The 19570-nt window shown below is 34.6% G+C and overlaps 2 protein-coding genes across 5 annotated transcripts; both read right to left on the minus strand.

The window, feature by feature from the left end:
- Positions 1-4098: 4098 nt before the first annotated feature.
- On the minus strand, positions 4099-6356 carry LOC108997749. Its single transcript, XM_018974124.1, has 5 exons — positions 6100-6356; positions 5712-5871; positions 5495-5628; positions 4248-4321; positions 4099-4163 (listed from the first exon to the last, which is right to left on the minus strand). The coding sequence occupies exons 1-5, from the start codon at positions 6354-6356 to the stop codon at positions 4099-4101; spliced, it is 690 nt and encodes a 229-aa protein (XP_018829669.1).
- A 3861-nt stretch (positions 6357-10217) lies between these two features.
- Positions 10218-14878, minus strand: LOC108997733 (receptor-like protein 7). 4 transcript variants are annotated; one of them, XM_018974113.2, is made up of 4 exons: positions 14758-14878; positions 13584-14614; positions 11233-13448; positions 10218-11082 (listed from the first exon to the last, which is right to left on the minus strand). In XM_018974113.2, exons 2-3 carry the CDS (start codon positions 14546-14548, stop codon positions 11279-11281), a joined length of 3135 nt encoding a protein of 1044 aa, XP_018829658.1. In that variant the 5' UTR covers positions 14549-14614; positions 14758-14878; the 3' UTR covers positions 10218-11082; positions 11233-11278. The 4 variants fall into 4 exon arrangements, with proteins under 4 accessions (XP_018829658.1, XP_018829657.1, XP_018829655.1 ...); XM_018974112.2 differs by having other exon boundaries at positions 10218-11074; positions 11233-14614; XM_018974110.2 differs by having other exon boundaries at positions 11233-14614.
- Between the last annotated feature and the right edge of the window lie 4692 nt (positions 14879-19570).

Genomic DNA, 19570 nt, shown 5'->3' on the forward strand with positions numbered 1-19570 from the left:
AACCGCTAGAGATAAAACTACTAAATATGATCCTCCAAAATACTCGTACCCTTAGCACTCATTCATCTATGATCATCAGACTGTTCCAATACTTCATATTCTTGTTCTCCAGCTTGACCATAAAAAAATATCTGAAAAATGTTATAGAGATAAAGGATGAGTTATCAACAACTCAGTAAGTATAAAATATATGCTAGTATGTAAACATGAGCATTTTCATAGAGTTCAGAATGCAGAAACAAAACATTTCAGTTTTCAATATGCATATCTCAAAAATACATATTATCAGAAAATCAAAGCAATATTTCAAACAGTTCATATTCAGAAACCAACTTTTCATATTCAAAGTCTCCTTTGACACACCATGACTAAATATTTTCATCTTATCATGCCATACCAAAACATCATATCACAACAAAGGGCCATGTTTAACCCCCGTGGTAGGGTTGTGCATCCTGCGAAAAGCCAAACAGAACATAAATCACTATGAATATCAAAGCGATTGCACTCAGAACAGAAATCTACTATTATATCCCATGGTAGAGCCAGAGGTCACTATTATATCCCGTGAAGGGCCAGATGTCACTATTCTATCCCGTGACAAAGCCAGAGGTCACTATTCTATCCCATGATGGGGCTAGAGGTCACTATTATATCTTGTGACTGGGCCATAGGTCACTATTGTATTCTATGACAGGGTCACATATCAGAGTAAAACAGAATCAGAATCACATATTAGAATCAGAGTCAGAGTCAGAACAGAATCAGAAAGTCATGCCAAAAGTTTTTAAGATGTCATGTCATATCAAAATAGAGTACTGAAATTTAGATCATTCTCACATGCTGAAAACAAAAGTCGGAGTATCTTTTCAAATCAATGCACAATTTTTCGTATTCTCAATATCATTCCTTTTGAGATTTCAAAGCAGAATGACAAAATTTAGCTCATGTCTACACAATGCATGTCAGAAAATATTTTTTCTTTTTCGTACAGATTTCATGAGTAATACAAATAAACGACCAAGGTTGGTTTTTCCTAAGTTTTCATTTGATCACAAAATATGCAAAGTTTTCAGAAAGTCAACCTCAGTCTCAATAATTCGTATAAAACCTAGTATAGGAACTCCTCTTACCTAGGCTTCTTAGCTTATAAATTTTCCACAACAGTACTGAACATTTGTCAATCATCACCTATAAAAATTCATGTAACTTAAATAAATCTCCAATGAACAGATAAATCTCATATTACACTTGAAGTACCTATTTTAATTCCTCAAAAACTTAAGATTTCTCTTAATTCTAAAATACTATCAAAATACTATCACTTCCTAAATTCCTTAATATCCACATAACTATAAAACTCAAAATATTTCTAAAATTGCATAATAATATTAGTAATAGATACAATTATGTCGTAAAATACATATCTGGTTTAAAGACTCATTAAAACAAAATTGATTAAAGTAGGAGGACAAATATTTCATTTAATAAAAATAGACTAATTAGTATCTCTTTAAAGAGTTCAAAATAGAAATCCTGCACTACTATGTACTTCTAAAAATATTAATACTTATAATATCTTTCAAATATTTATTCAATTTGTATTTAAAACAAAACTCATACAAAGTGAATTTAACATATAAAAACTACAACATGATCAACTTATAAATATTTTGTTTAAAGCACCAGTACATTGCCTTAGTTTATAAGCCCATACATATGTGCCCAAAATAGACTATAACCCACATAAAACAAAACTCAAGCTTTCAGATTCAATGAGCATAATATTAACTCATATGTTCCAAAAAAGGCAAATTGGTAAAACACCTAATATTATTTGAGTAACCGAGATTCACAAACACATGTATATTTCCTTCTTAAGAAACTACCACAAGACAAGTAAATCAGGAGATGAGCAACGACAAAGACTTACTCAAGGGAAACCGAGAGGCAACAAGCAGTAGCAGAACACGCACTCACGGCAAGCACCAAAAATCACCAAGATACGAGTGAAGCTCATGGTTTTAATGCAAAAACAGGGCACGGCAAAAATAAAACACAATAGAGCAGTGAAGGACAGAACCAAAAGGGAAAGCAATGGGAATGAATCACAAGCATGAGCCACGAAATTAGTAAGGGAGAGTTAAGAGAAAGCACAATAATGGAGGCTCACGGACAGACCAGCAAATGGAGAGAAAAATAGATGAAAAATATATGCTAAAGATGAAGAGATTTGCACGGTTTTACAGCAAAAAGGGAAACTGAAAATTAAAGAGATGGAAATGGAAACATTACCAGCCGAAGATGGAGAAATGAGAGGTGGCGTTTGCTGACTTGTAGAGGGGAAAAATCTGAAAATAAGTTGGAGAGGGAGAAGGAACACTGCAGACAGCAACTCAATGAAAACAAAGGAAAGAATGACATAAAATGAAGGAGAAAAGGAGAAGCTGTAGCTGCACCAATTGAAGAAAGGGGAAAGAAAATTGAAATGGAAAGCTAGAGAGGTAACGATGCAGGAGAAGAAAAGAGAAGAAGGAACCCTGTGGCTGAATCAAATGACGCCATTTGGGCGAGTTTAGTGGGCTGGGTTGAAGGCTCACGGGTTGGGCTGGAAACCAAATGGGTTGGGGCCCAAATGAAACAAAAACACACTCAAACAGGCCCAAGCCGAAAATAGAAAAGTCCAACAAAAGAAAAAGGCACACTAAAAATAAATAAGAGCCAATTAAAAACACTACAACTCAATATAAATAAAATAAAATAATTAAAGTCCAACAATAAAATTATTCATTAAAGCAAAGAGCAAATTTAAATGTAAACACTAATTAATATCAAGAAAGCACATCAAAGTAATTTCATAACTTAAGAATTATAAAATAAATCCAACGAGAAATCCGATAAATTTAAGACAAGAGAACTAATATTTAAATTAATTAAAAAAAAATCTCTCACTAAAATATGGGATATCACAGTCAAAGACTAAGCCAAAACTTGATGTCCTTTTCAAATACCAGAGTATCAATTTCACAACCTGCCAATCAATCTTAATCGGATTAGCCATGTACCTGCTAACAACACTTACTGCCCATGAAATATCTATACGAGTGCAAACCATTGCATACATAATATTGCCTACTCCACTGGAATATGGAACACTAGTCATGAATTGTTCCTCCTCGTCTGTCTGAGGAGATAGAGATGCCGAGAGTTTTACTGATTTGGAATTAGATATTTCAAATCTCTCAAGAACGTTCTCAATGTATTTTTCCTGGGACAAGTACAACTTTCTAACTTTCTTATCTATGTAGATCTCCATACCCAAAATCTTCTTTGCAACACCTAAATTTTTCATTTCAAACTCATTACTGAGTTGGATTTTTAACAAGCTAACATTCGACATGCCTTTAGCAGCAATAAGCATATAATCAATATAAAGTAGCAAATAAATGAAAAATCCATCAGATAACTGCCTGTAATAAACCCAACTATCATAGCTACTCCTCAAATAACCATGATTAATCATAAAAAGAATCAAAATGCTCATACCATTGCCTCGAAGACTGCTTCAAAAAATACAATGATTTCTTCAATCTGCACACATGATCTTCTTTACCTTCAACAATGAACCTCTTTGACTGTTGCATGTAAATGGTCTCTTCAAGCTCATCATGCAGAAAAGCTATTTTAACATCAAGCTACTAAAGCTCTAGATCATACAAAGCAACCATTGAAAGCAATGGAATGAGCTATGTTTCACTACTGGAAAGAAAACTTCATTCAAGTTAACACATTCTCTCTGATTGTCGTCATTTGCAACTAAGTGTGCCTTGTACCTTACATCTGCAACAACCCTTCTTTTCTCTTGTAGATCCATTTGCAACCTGTCTTCTTCGGCAGCTTAACCAAATCCTAGGTTTGGTTATTGTGAATAGACTCAATCTCTTTAGTCATTATTGTGCACCACTGTGTAGACTCCTTACTCTTAACAACTTTTGAATAAATGGAAGGTTCCTGACCCTCAATGTTATTTGCCATAGTAAGTGCATACATCACCATGTTTGCATGAGCATATCTCTGAGGTGACCTGATCTACCTCCTTCATCTACCAGTAGCTATATGGTAGTCTTGCTCACCCTGTGCACCACTATCAGAATCAGAATCATCTGCATCAGCAACAACATGATCTTGGTTGCCACCTGGCACCTTTTGTGAAGCTTCAACCTACATCTCCACCTTCTTGCCATTACCTTGCTCTTCACCTGTAGACATAGTAAACTCATTTCTAGGATCAAGCATGGATTGTTCATCAAATACAACATCCCTGCTAATTACAAACTTGGGTGATTTAGGATCAGTACACCACTACCTAAATCCTTTCACCCCATTGGCATATCCAATGAATATGCCATTCTTTGCCCTTGGCTCAAGCTTTCCTTCATTAACATGAAAATATTCAAGACAAATAAAAAACCTTCAAATTTGAATAATCAACAGGAATACCAGACCAAACCTTATTTGGAGTTTTCAAACCAATGGTTATGGCTGGAGAGTGGTTTACCAAACAGCAAGCTGTGTTGACTGAAGGCTCTCTCCAAGTGAGACTCATTCATCCGTTCAGCTACTCTATTTTGCTATGGAGTATGTCTAACTGTGCGGTGCTTGACAATACCTTCATCTTTGCAGAATTCATCAAACTCACCTCCACAAAATTCCATACCATTATCAGTTCGAAATCAATTTACCTTCTTGCCTGTCTGATTTTCAATCAAAACCTTCCACTGTTTAAAGTTAGTAAATACATAGCTCTTTTGTTTCAGAAAATAAACCTAACATGTTCTTGAGTAATCGTCAATAAAAGTGAGAAAATACTAAGCTCCACCTTTTGATGAATCAGAAGATGGGCACTAAAGATCATAATGAATATAATCTACAGTACTTTTAGTTTTGTGAACCCTTGTAGTAAACTGAATCCTGAACTGTTTCCCAAATACATAATGTTCACAAAATTCAAGCTTCTCTATCTTCTAATCCCACAACAAGCCCTTCTTACTCAGAATAAACATCTCATTCTCACTTATATGACCCAAATGCATGTGCCGCAAACAGGTCATGTCTGAGTCTAGATCATCTAAAATAGACACTGTAGCTGCATCTGTCACTTTATTGCCCTGAAGGAAATAAAAACCATCTATCTTATCTCCTTTTATTATAATCATGGAGCCCTTACTGATTATAATAGCTCCACCTTCACCAATGTACCAAAAATCCAGAAAAACAAGGATGCCCAAAGAAATATGACTTTTCTTCAAATTTGGGATGTGTCGGAAGCTAGACAATCCCATCAAACATCTTAATACTAACAGAATCAATCCCAACAATTTTGCAAGCCATGTCATTCCCTATCAGAACAGAACCACTGTTGACTGGTTCATAGGAAGTGAACCAGTCCCTCTTGGGACATATATGAAAATTACAAGTTGAGTTCATGACCCACCTGTCACCAAAATGACTATTAGAGCTGCTAATTGCTAAGACAATGTCTGAATCATTAGACTTTTCTTCAGGAAAGATAACGACATTAGAGGAATTAGTACCTTCCTCTTTGTTTTTCAGCTTAGGACATTCATTCTTGTAATGACCAAACTTATGACAATAGTGATATTTAACATTTTTCTAGTTAAACTTTGATTGTGATCTACCCCTAGATTTACCCATGTTCTTCTCTGAACCTCTCTCACTATATCTAGCCTTGCTAGTGAACCCTTAACAAACAAACCACTAGCTTGATTATACGTGTCCCTCAAATTCAATTTAGTTCTCAATCCCTTAGAATTCAAAGTAGATTTCATAACTGTCAAGGAAATAGTATCTCTAACATACATCATTAAATTCACAAAATTATCAAATGACATGGATAATGAACACAAAATAATTAAGGCTTGATCCTCATTTTCAAGCTTAATGTCAATATCCCTCATATCCATAATAATGTTATTTAATTCATCTAAGTGTTCAAGGATAGGATTATCTTCCTCCATTTTGAGTGTGTATAACTGTTACTTTAGATACAAATGGCTGGTGAGATATTTCTTCATATACAGGCTCTCAAGTTTAGTCCAAAGACCAGAAGCAGTCTCCTCATCAGCAACCTCTCTCAAAACTCCATTTGATAATGATAACAGAATAGTATTGTATGCCTTATCTTCTTCTTCTCTTGACGATGTAAGGGAATCATCAGACACCTTCCCATCCAATACATTTGACAAACCTTGTTGTCGCAACAAAGCCTTCATCTTGACGCGCCATAAATTAAAGTTGTTATGACCGTCAAATTTCTTCACTTCAAACTTTGCCATAGCTATCCCTCAAGATCTCGCATAGAGCCTAGCTTGCTCTGATACTAGTTTGTTTGGATTAACTGGTTATCAAAGGCTAAGTTAAAGTGAAATAGCAGAATCAAAAGAAAAAAAATTAACAATCATGCAAAGAATATCAAAATTTAAGTGGTTTGGCTCAATGTGAGCCTACGTCCACTAGCAGGGTCAGTCTCAATGAATTCACTATCAACAAAGGTGGAGTACAAGAAATCAATCACAAAATCCTCAGTCCCAAAGAATAGACTCTTGGGATTCTCATAAGAGGACCTCACTCTCTCATTGTAAGTATTTTGCTACTCAAAAGGTGAAAAAGTGAAAATACAATAAAAACAATTCGTATTTATATTGAAATGACATAGAACCTTTAATACAAACATTTACTTGAGCAAACATTAGGGCTGGAGCTCACTCGAGCTGAGTGTGAAGCGAACTCTAGAGTTGACATCCTACTTGAGTTGACTGTCAAGAGGGTGTTGAGCGAACTCTCAGTTTAGTATCCCACTTGAGTTGACTATCAAGTAACTGATTAGCGAACTCACTGTCTAAAGCTTCGCTCTAGTGGCAGAGACACCGCTTGAGCGAATAATATGTAGAGGTAATTTTTCAACAGGAATTAAGCTACCTCTCAACAAAAGCACTTGAGAAAATGCTAGCTAGTATGATTGAGTGGAGATTATTGTTCAATAAATCCAAGTATTGGAGTGCCACAGGAAGAATCAAGGATTGCCCTTCAAGCTGGTTAGAGCGTAGATCTTGAAGCCAGATTAAAAGGAAGATTGAGAAAAAGTCATTCTAGAGTCACCAAGTAGTTGTTGTAGAGATTTAAGAATGGAAGTCCTACAAATTTGCTCATCTAATAGGGTATGTCTCCATGAATTTTGTTGTTTAAAAGGTCTAGAGAGCTTAACTGTGTTTCATTCATCAGGCAATCAGGAAATCTTTTCAACTTGTTAGAAGCCAATTTCAATTCATAAAGGCTGCCAGTGGTCAATAAAGAATTAGTTCTACTACATCCGATTGACAAATTGATGTGTGAGAGAACAATAACTTGAAGTTTGCTTATGTTGGAATGGCAATAAGCTCCAAAGAACCGTTCAAGTTCTTGAAAGAAAGATCGCACACCTCTAGCATTGGTAGGTGAGAAGGATCTTTCAAAAGTTCATCAAGTCGTCCAGAAAATTGATTGTTGTGAAGTTGGAGTTTTTGAAATGATGGAAGGGAAATAATGGAAACTGGAATACTCCCTTCTAGTGAATTGTAACTCAATTCAAGAACCTTCAAATCTAAAAGTTCTTCCCATCAGGTCTTTGTAACTCTATTCATGTATAGAGGTGTGAAAGTATTGTTTAGACTCTTGCTCATGCTGAATGATGGAGTTAGCTCAACAAATTTGTTGAATGACAGGTCCAAATAAAGCAATTCAGTGAGATTTTACAGTTGAATTCGGAATTTCTCCAATAAAATTGCATTTTGAGATTGCCAATAGAATATGGTAATGTCTTGGCAAATTTTGTTCAACTAAGATCCTGAGTTTGAAGAGATCCATTAGAAGTAAATTGTGGCAAGAAAGCTTCAAGCTCGTACTTGAATGACAAGTCAACTATTTGCAATGTCGGAATCTGGAAGATTCTTTGGGGGAAAGTTCCTGTTTCCACTCATATGAATAATAGAGAGAGATTTAGGCCTCGTTTGTTTTCGGAGATGAGATGAGATTAAAGTTAAAAAGTTGAATAAAATATTGTTAGAGTATATTTTTTAATATTATTTCTATTTTGAGATTTGAAAAAGTTGAATTGTTTATTTTATTTTATATTGAAAGTTAGAAAAATTGTAATAATTAGATGAGATGAGATATTTTCCCAAAACAAACGAGGCCTCAAGATTTGCTAAGGAAGAATCAAGAGGTCCTGAAAGATCACAATTCGACAAGCTCGATACTTTAAGATTTGGTAGTGAAAATGATAATGTTGGGCCCCACTCATATCCTTCCATTGCTACTCGAATTGTCAAGTCGACCCCAGATGGGCTCATTGCTTAGGTTGAGTCCGACAACATGTCCCTTTCCGCGAGTTTCACCTTCCCATGACCAACAATCGATTCTATGGTTCCAATTCACCAATTTTGTGGATAAAGCATTGCCGAATACGAGACTATTCTTCAGTTGGAGCAGCAAGCATTGTTGATTGCCAAGACATTGGAAAGTGAGCATATGGGCACCAAGAAAAGCCATGGAAAGAGTGGAATATTTCTCATTAGAGGCTGTAATAAGAGAACACCCACATAAAAATGAGTTAGAGAAATTAATAATAATACTGATGGACTCGAGAGAGCGAGATTGAAGAACATTACATTTTAGTCCTTTTGCCTTCGATGTACTTAGTTGTTGACAGAAAACAGTTCAGGTTCGCTTGACTTTGTTTAGATTTGATTACACTTGCTTTGGTCAATGAATAATGATGGTTTACTACTTGACTTTGACGGCTTTTCAAAAGCCCATGCGGAACAATAAGAATTGATCCTTGTATATATTTGGATAGTGAGATATTTTTAAATATTCTGTTAATAATAATAAAATATTAAATAATATTGAATAGTAGTAAAAAATAAATGAATGTAAGCATACCGAGTCCATCGTTGACTTGGTCGCCTACGCAAGTAATGTTCTGGTTTTTCACATCACCTAATTAAAATAAACCAGAATTTTGATTTTTAGACTTCTTTTATGTTTCATTATTCCCTATGTTAGCTTTTGATTGGCTAACAGAAGATGTATTTATTGATTTATTTTCGAGTTTTTAAGAGTGGGTCTATGGTTAGAGTAACTCAATCTATCATTCTTTTTTAAAGAACCAAACATTACGTCATACTTATTGGGGCGTCTCCAAATTCCGCTTTGAATTTGAGTATAATTTGAAACATCGGGGTATGCAACATAAAATTATATACTCTCGTTTATAATTGAAGATGCAGTGTACCTAACATGCATCTAGCATCATATGCACTATTCGCAATGAATAATTTTTTTTTAGCAATACACAATATACTAGCTAGAATGCTATATCCCCAAACATAAATACATTTCCATAATATTCACATATCCAAAAGTCATAACATTAGTATGAATCAAATGAGTATTGGAGACAATGTTCCATAAGTACAGACGAATAAGACCACACCGATGTTAAACGAATATTAGTCCAAATCCTATAATAACAATTAGAACTTGTAAAATTTAGGTTGTTTACTTTTTTCTTGTAAAATGCTTCCAATTAGCGAAAAGAAAAGAAGAATTAAATAACATCAGTATTCCCAAACTATCCTTTGTCAAAATTACTTTTCCATCTTTGCAAATCATCTTTATAACTCAAATGAATGGACTCTAATGTGTGCTTATTAGCAATTCATGTAGCTTTTCAAGTTTTGTTTCAATCATTCGCTTAGAATTTTGTGAACAAATCAAATTAAAACTAAAAAAATTATTAAAAAAAATTATTTAAACAAATTCTCAACTCTTTTCATCCACTTTCTCCAGAGAATTCAGAATTTGGGTAAATTAGAAATAATAGCAATATGTTTGTGCAAAACAAACCCGAAGTGTCTAAATACTAATCATAATCAACTCATAAGTAAAACTCTATTGAAAGTCAGAATCTTGAAAAAAATTAAATCATCAGGAATGTTTGCTCGAGCGAGATGTCACCGTGTGTCTAGCAAACCTAAATCTTAATTCTTGCCGGATCAAGTCTTGAGCGAGTATCGAGTGAATCCTCTCTAGCCTTTGACATTGAGATCGAGCCTTAAATCTAATAGGCGTCTCACGAGTGTGTGGCGAACTGTGTGTCAAGTTATCTTGGTTGGCCGGACATCAAGCAACATTACAGGGAACTCTGTCAAGCCCACAGCTTCTTTCTTGTGCTTTTTGTTCCTCCTCAAGCCCATTAATCCTGCTACACTTTCATGCCCTCGATATACTTTATAGCAATTAAATATACACATCAACAACTAAAATATTGAATGGCTATTGCATCCTAAATTCTCCATCTCCAATCAAAATAACTAATTAATATTCACTTAAACTATTGCACAATATATAGTTATTATGACTGAAAATGAAATGATCTATATGATGAAGAAATATTTATTCATAGCACTCCACGAAATGTTACTTTGGCTATTAAAGCTCAAATTGGATATTACATATTTATATCCCCTAGAACATCTATTGCATAAACCTTACTACTGTTAATTTTTTATAAAATAAACTGCATTCATTAATAATGAACTTTACAACTTTGACTTGAAACATTCATTACAAGCCAACTACAACATTAATGACTCCGCAATACATAGCTGTGACTGGCATGGTGTAGTCCATGCTGCAAACCTCTCTCAGACCACCTGAGAGATAGCACAACTCTATCCCAGACAGAGTTAAAACAGATCCCATACTCCATTTTAGACGGAGTAGAGGACACATTCTATGGACAAAAGTCTAAGAGACAATGTATTTTTTTTGTTTTTATTTTCCTAAAACAAAAGACATAACCGAAATTAAAACTTAAAGCTAGTTATATATTAAAGCATATCCATTTATTGCCAATCGAACTGTAAAAAAGTGGAGTGCTAAAATACAATAGCAACAACATTAGTTACTTATGCTAGCTTCCAAATCCCGTTGCTCACCTTCCATAAATCACCTGCAAATCTACCATCAAAAGTATTTTAATAACATAAGTAGCTTCACGACAACAATCAATTTATCATTTAAAGTAATATTCATATCCAATTGCATGAGTAATTGTATTCTTTTTTTCTGTTTGCCTTATATTGAAAAAAAAAAAAAAAAAAGTCATACCTGACAACATTACTCCTCATGGCTCATATATATATCAAGCCATATATCACTCATGCCTCCGACCTTGATTTCTGTGAGCTTTTCGTCTATGGTTCATGCGTGCTTGTCTTCGATGGTTTTCTATTGTAATATACAACCGAGGGAAGATCTTAAAAAATATTTCATCAGCATGTTTGTAGTAGCACATCCTCCACCTTTTCCAAAACATAAGAGGCCCAATAGCAATCCCAAAACCAAAAACAAATCCCAATTCAACACTTAAGAAGTTCCAGTCAATTTCAATCCCAGAATTCGAGTCAAATTCTTCAGATGGTGGAGTTGACGATCCCGGCCCTTCACCTGTGCATTGTTCTTCTAAAGGAAAGCCACATAATCCTATGTTCCCTTTATAGGAAGATTTTGGGAATGTAGCAAATTGCTTGATTTGTGGAATTTTTCCCGACAATTGATTGAATGAAAGATTCAGGAATGATAGGAAAATTAGACAATCTGCAAGTTCAACAGGAATGCCACCAGTAAGCTCATTGCCTGACAAGTCTAGTGACTCGAGGTTACTTAATTTTCCCAAAAATTTTGGAATATTTCCGGTGAAAACATTATGAGACAAGTTGAGGACGTATAGTGATTTGAAGTTTCCAATTTCCTTTGGTAGAGGCCCGTTAAAGTTGTTGCATGAAAGGTCAAGGACGATGAAAATAGTTAGGATCTTCACTAGATTCAAGGATAGACCTTTGGCAATAATTCTCAGCTTATCTTGATAATCAAAACCATACTCCAGGGAAAAGATCAGAAACTGTTGATGAATGAGCTCTAATTCCGCCTCATCTTTATTTGCCATAAATGCCTTCAAGACGCCAAAGGACTTTTCTGTCAGCTTACCACTAAAATTGTTTGAAGCTAAGTTTATAATTTGAAGCATTGGCCAAGTGGCATTAGAATCCAGACAATCAACAGGTCCATAAAACTTGTTTGATTGCAAAACAAGGACACGCAACATGGATATCTTCTTCAAGTAACATGGGAAAGTATCCTCAATCTTGTTATTCCCGGTGTCTAAGAACTCCAAATATTTGCACTTGGCCAAAGATTTTGGAAACTTTCCTTCTAATTGGTTTTCACCAAGATCTAAAGTTTGCAAACCACAATTGGTTTGAAACGCATCAGGAATTTTGCCTGAGAGGTTGTTTTCTCTTAGATTCAACACCCCTAAAATTGCCTCAGTTAACACCGGTCCAGTCTCGCTCATCTCAAATATGCAATGGGGCACTGTGCCACTCAAGAAATTGTTAGATAAATCCAGAACACGAAGACCCGTAGCATTGCATATTGATTTGGGGATATTCCCATAAAGTTTATTGCTTGAAAGGGAAAGGAAATGAATATTTACCATGGATTTAATGATGCTAGTTGGTATGCTCGAGTGGAAATTATTTGTGGATAAATCCAAATATTCAATAAAAAATGGGAGAATCGGGAGTGGCCCTTGGAGTTTGTTGGAGCTTAGATCCACCACCCTCGTGAAAGAAACATTGAGAAAAGGTCTTTCTAGTGTCACCAAGTAGTTACTGGAGAGATTTAAGTGGTTCAATGTAGTAAATTCCCAAATCCAGTGTGGTATTTGTCCATGAATTTGGCAGTTTGAAAGGTCTAGAATGTTTAAGGCGGATTGGTTTTGCAAGAAATCTGGAAATCTTTTCAACTTGTTAGAAGCCAATCTCAAAGTTGAAAACTGGGGAAAAGAGAATAGTGAAAAATTAATTCCACTATATTCAATTGAGAGATCATTGTATGAAAGATCGAGAAAGGTAAGATCCTTTAATTTTTGAGTCATGCTAAACTGCCAAGAGCCATTGAAGTGATTTGAAGAAAGATCAAGTAGCCCAAGAGAAGGTAGTTTGAACACAGGCATGGGAATTTGCCCTTCCAAGTTGTTGTGACTTAAATCAAGATGAGTCAATAGGTAAGGAGTAGTTGAAAATTCATCAAGTTGGCTAGAAAATTGATTGTTTTGAAGGTGTAATTCTTGCAATGAAGGAAGGGAAAAAAGAGAAACTGGAATACTCCCTTCTAGTGAATTGTAACTCAAATCAAGAGTCTCCAAATTCAATAGATCTACCCATCGAGTGGAAGTAATCTGACCTGTTAAATCATTGTTGCCAAGGCTTATTGTTTTCAGATTCTTGCTCATGCTTAATGATGGAATTGGTCCAACGAATCTGTTCATCGACAAGTCCAAATGAAACAATTTGGTGAGATTTGCCATTGACTTCGGGATTTCTCCACTGAAATTGCAAAAAGAAAGATCAACTTCAGACAATAGTTTGAGGTTTCCAATCGAATATGGCAATGACCTTGAAAAAAATGCTCTACCAAGGACTAGGGTTTGAAGAGATCCATTCGACAGAAATTCTGGTAAGAAACCTTCAAGTTGATCATTATCTGAGAGGTCAACCATTTGCAATGTTGGAATTTGAAAGATCCTTTCTGGAAAATTTCCATTCAACGAAGAGTCACTGAAAATCAAGGTTGTCAAATTTTTTAGGTCTGCCAAAAAACCAGGAATCGGAGCAGATAATTCATTATAGCTCATATCAATAACAGAGAGGGATTCAAGATTCGCCAAGGACGGATCAAAAGGCCCTGACAGATTACAATTTGACAGGCTCAACACTCTTAGATTTGGTAGTGAAAATGATAATGTTGGGCCCCACTCATACCCTTGCATTGATATATCCACACCATCGAGATAAAGTTCCGTAAGCTTCGAAAGGTTTTGAAGAAGCATATTTAGATTTGGATTCTTAAGCTTCAACAAAAAGTCATCGCCGTAGTACCCATCTGCACTTAAATCGAGACTAACCAATCCTTTTAAATGCGAAATTGTAATTGGAATTTGTCCTTGGAAGCCTGTATTCGAAAGGTTTAAATAAACCAAATTCGACAACTTGTTAAATTCTGAAGGAATCTCAGAACGGCTGAAGTCATTGTATGCTAAATTCAGATTCTGAAGATATTGAAGCTTGAACAGGCTGCTTGAATTGTCAAGTGGACATGAGATAGAGTTATTGGTGAGGTCGAGACCAATAACACGTCCCTTGTTGCAGGTCACGCCTTCCCATGAGCAACAATTGATGCTTTTGTTCCAGTGCACCAATTTTGTAGATGAAGCACTGTCAAAAATGAGGCTATTCTTCAATTGGAGCAACAAGGCTTTCTGATTGTTAAGATATTTGCCGCAAACCATAGGAACATAGAAGCTGAGAGAAAGTAAGCATATGGGCATGAAGAAAAGCCATGAAAGGAGTGGAATTCTCATTGAATGCTATAATAAGCTGAGACACCCACCCAATGATGATCGAGTTGAACAGTGGATAGCACAAATCTGATACATGTAGCAACAAAATGGGAAAAAAAAGACAAAAAAAGTAAGCAAAGTTTAGTGAATTTTCGCTGCCAAAAATGAATGCCGGTACATCAATTGATTAAGCAAAATATAGGAAAGAAAAAGACTGTTCGAGTACTTACAACAGCAGGAAGATCTGTTGGAGTACTTACAATTGCAGGAAGATACACTATTTAGTACACAACAGAATATAGCACTGCTCGAAGAGGTGTTGAGTATAGCGTCTGTCACAGGGTTTGAGCCACTCTCTTCTTTCACTCTACAAGTATATTAATAATGGTACGTATATATGCTTAACTTTGAATTTTCCCACTTAAGAAATTGCATTGATATTTCCATATGCATAATTACAAATATTACAACAGTGGTATGCTAGCTTGACTTTGAAAGTCTTCCAATTTTGTTCCATGTTTGTGTCATTAACATGTGAAATTATATATTTTTTTAATGAGAAATGTTTTAGCCATAAAAAGATTTTACAAAAGTAAAATTACAAATTAAAATGATGCACTGGCTTAACATTGATTAATCTCCGTCAAGCGAAAATTGAAACCAACAATAATAAGCTAAATGTCAAGCGAAAATTGAAACCAACAATAATAAGCTAAATGTCCCGGGCTTGCCTCTCTCAAAACTCACTCTTTGAATTTTGTTTCTCACTAACAAATTTGATGATTTTCCCCATAAAACTGGTCAAATCTCCTCGAGACTCCCAATGAATGAATAAGTAGAAACACAAAGATGGATAAGTGATACACTTTACTCGTTGGCCTTAACAAAAAATAAGTTTGGGCAATTCAAATCCCAAACAAGAGCCCTAGGATGAATAAATGGAACAAAGAGGACTTACAATGGTGATCAACCCTCACCAGACAAAAACGTTGGAAACATGGTCACTTGAGTTTGAGCACCAACTGTGGGGTCGTCGTCGAGTGCTGTACCTTTATTGTCACCAAGGTAGGGCCAACCTCAAGCCTCACCTAGGCACCTCTAGCCCTTGCTAGCAATGGAGTCAAGCCACACTTGAGCACAATATAATGCCACTTGGTTCAGGTTTGCACTTCTCACACAAGTGGTTTGGTCCATTTACACTAACTAGTTTGGTTTTTAGTGAAAACTTCTTAGGAGAACGGAGCATAAAGAGTCGAATATTCGGGCTCCCTGCTGGGCTACTAAGAAATCAAGCACATTTGCACTAGAAAAATAGGCAACCAAGGTTAACACAGACGTAAGCGATAGAAGTTATAACATTTGCACCTCAACAAAGTTGTCTTAGCGATAATGTTAGTGCCTGCACATGCAACCAAGGCTAACACTAACACAAGGTAGTCGGGCCACCCTAGAGTCAAGCACTTGGGTGCGTTGTTTGAAGCTAACGCATTGCACATGTGATCAGGACTCGCACTAAAAGTAGGGTCGCGTAAGAGTCAAGCACTTGGGGCCTTGTTAAACATGCAACCATGGTTAACACCTGCACCTCAACAAAGACGTTGAGAAATCCTATTGCTGTCTCAGAAAGAATGTTAACGCAGGCGCATGTGATCGGAGGTAACACATAAATTGGATGCATGTAGACTTTCATGTGAAACCACATAAATTTATGTCTATCCTTTTATTTATATTTTCTACGTTTTATTTATTATTTACTTCATAGATGAGCATCTGAATATCATATCAATACTTATGCCATTATCGTGCGCTTGGAAGCTCCAAACAGTATGTCTTTAGATGTTGTACAAGATTTCTTGCTTACACAAACAACAAGTCTAGAATAAAAGTAAATCAACAATAATTGCATTCGTGCTTGCAGAAATAATGTTACCTCATATGTAAAAAGGAAATGCGTTTAATTTTTGCTGGTGGACTTAATTGGAAGACTTTCAAAGTCAAGCAGACAATTATTGAAAATAACACAACTACTATGCCATGAGCACTAGTTTTTCAAATACATTGCACCGTCTGATACGCTTTCTTTTGATTTTAGGAATTCTCTTTTCCATTGCATTCCGCGTACGTACGATTCTCTACTTGTCTTTTTCATGTCATTGAATTATATATATTCTATTTATTATTAATAATTGTTTAAAGTTTAATCTAAAAGGTTCACGGGGAGAGAATGAGAGAAGTTAGAGATCAGAGATCAGCTGGAAGAGTACCTAAAAATTTAATTACTTAGATTGAAGAGAAAGATGGATTACAGAGGGGCTTTATCAAGATTTAGTGGACGTCCAAAAGTTTAAACTGGTGAACAATTATGAATTTAATTACATAGAATATTTATTTAAATATGTAGAATATAGTCATAATTTTGATTCAAGATTTCTGGTCTGATATCATGTATTACCACTGATTCCAAAAATTAAAATTCATGAAAAAATAAATTTAATTATTATTTAATTATATCGTAATACTTATAATTTTAAGATTAATGCAGTAGAAAGGGATTCGAGTTAAAAAAATCGAAAGCTTAGATATATATATAAATATATATATATAATTGGATGTGAATGTTTTTCCATATATACTAATTTCACATGTCAAAGAATAAAAATAAAACAACGACAATCGAATTAATGCAGAGATGTTACTTTAGATATAAAAGTGAAATGCGTTCAATTCTTTAACTGGACTTAATTGGAAGACTCTCAAAGTCAAGCATACGGCCACTGTCGTCTTTGAAATTATGCAGCTTGTGGAAATAATGCAAAGACTTCAGAGTCAAGCGTACCATTATTATAAATAGTGGTATTAGGAGAGTAGTAAATGGATAATAGGAGAGCAGTAACTCTATCATTTTCCTATTAATAATAGTACGTATATGCTTAACTTTGAAGTTTCCCACTTAAGCAATTGCATTGATATTTCCATAAGCATAATTACAAGTACTATTACAACAGTGGTATGCTAGCTTAACCTTGAAAGTCTTCCAATTTTGTTCCATGTTTGTGTCATTAACATGTGAAAGTATATATATTTTTTTAATGAGAAATGCTTTAGCCATAAAGAAATTTCACAAAAGTAAAATTACAAATTAAAATGATGTACTGGCTTAACATTGAACGTGTTAGATTATAAAGTCACTTTTAGTGTAAAGTAGATCAAATGTATCATATGAAACTATGTGATCTGTTTGTAGGTTTATTTTTGTATAATTTTTTGTAGTTGTAACTCTTCTCTTTTTTAATTGAAAGAGGAAAATCTTTCTCGTGAATACTTTCACGTACATCCAGTCTTATATACCTAATCTTATGATATTTTTAACTTGAAAATGTGTTAATTAATATATGCTCTCTTCAATTCCTTGCTTTCCTACTGCATTCTTAAAGGAGTGTTAACATATATATTTATATATCAAATAATCAAAAAAAATTTTTTATCAACTTGAATTGTTAGAACAAGTACAGCTAGGTAATTTAATATCATATCATAGCAGAAATTTCAGGTGTAAATCCAGACTCTATACTCTATATATTTGACGTTTAATTTGGGTCCTTCTATGTATGGAGAGTCTGGTCATGACCCCACACGTAATATAGAGAATTTTCAATTTCACATTTTTCAACACTCCAGTACTAGCACAGCTGAAATATTGATGTTTTGTGGGACATAATGGCTCATCACGCCAAAACCCTAATCCTAAAATAAATAATTGAGATTGACTTCTTTGAGCATTCTCTTGATCATTCCATTTTTCAAGTTGCTTGATTATATGATCATTCTCCATTGATTCCCTTCTCGTGGTCAAGAAAAAAAAAAACATAAGTTTAAAGGAAAGTCCAGCAAATCATGATAAAGAGCTTCTGATCTCTCTCTTTAATTCTAAATAAACTTTTACTTACTGATCATATATCTTCTAGCTGATCTCTCTCTTTAGTTATCTAATTCTCATCCCATAAAATTTTTTAATTTAAAAAATTATTTATAATAAATAGAATATATTTCAATGTCATGATGGAAAAAAATGGAGAATCATACAGCTTGGAATATTGCACTTGAAAAGGGCATCCCAAAAATCAAAAGAAAAGCGTATCGGAGGGTTCAACGTATTTAAAATGTTAGTGCTCATCGCATAGTAATTGTGTTATTTCCACAGATATAATTACACAAAGAATAAATGTCTGCTTGACTTTGAAAGTCCTCCAATTAAGTCCACCAACAAGAATTAAACGCATCTCATTTCTAAAAAGTTAGTTTAAATAATGATTTTAAATAAACAAAATCATCTGGCTTTCCTGCCTCCTTCCCATCACTAGTTGAGTGAAACGCTTGTCATCTCACTTGGAAAGTGAACACAAAGTGTATGATGAAAGGCCTCATTTACTGTGAGAGTACCGATAGTCTACTATTGATATTTTTAGTGAGTATTAAATTACCGTTGGAGACTTGTTACTGTTGGTGCAAAGGGACTGCAAAATAAAAAATAGTGAGTGAAAAATTTGGTTCAAGTTGCGTTACAATATCGTTTTTCCTAAAATAATATTTGCCTCACCAATACCTTGTTATACACAAAGTAACAAAGTATATTACTCATACAAAGTATCTAAAATAATACATATATATATAACATACAAACATATATACAATAGAAGAATAAATGTAAGTATATATATAGAAATGTTACTAGTATTATAACGAGCTCAAAACGAGTTGAGTCTAGTTTATACGAATTTTGCTCACAAGCCTCAATTGAGTCGAGTCAAAATTATACGAGTTTAGATTGTTTAATATTCAAATCAATAGTAGTGGTCGCCAATAACTCATTTATCAAATGAACTGAGTTCGAACCGAGTATATATGAGTCGAACTCAAACTGTTAACGAGCGGCTCTGTTCATTTGCAACCCTAGATGATGCATTCACTACAACACAATTGCTTTTTAGTGACGGTTGAGAAATTGTGACAGTCCCTAGATCATCACTAAAAGGCATTTTCTGT

The sequence above is a fragment of the Juglans regia genome, chromosome 8 (assembly GCF_001411555.2).
Source record: "Juglans regia cultivar Chandler chromosome 8, Walnut 2.0, whole genome shotgun sequence".
In the NCBI taxonomy this organism is placed as follows: domain Eukaryota; kingdom Viridiplantae; phylum Streptophyta; class Magnoliopsida; order Fagales; family Juglandaceae; genus Juglans; species Juglans regia.

Excerpts from the sequence above, each read along its gene's own strand:
- LOC108997733 (XM_018974112.2), bottom strand. The coding sequence starts at position 14,548 with ATGAGAATTCCACTCCTTTCATGGCTTTTCTTCATGCCCATATGCTTA.
- LOC108997749 (XM_018974124.1), bottom strand. The coding sequence starts at position 6,356 with ATGGCAAAGTTTGAAGTGAAGAAATTTGACGGTCATAACAACTTTAAT. Across the intron at positions 5,629-5,711 it reads AGGTTCAGAGAAGAACATGG|AATGAATGTCCTAAGCTGAA; the intron begins GTAAATCTAGGG and ends GGTCATTACAAG. Across the intron at positions 4,164-4,247 it reads GTCTACAGGTGAAGAGCAAG|ATGATTCTGATTCTGATAGT; the intron begins GTAATGGCAAGA and ends TTGCTGATGCAG.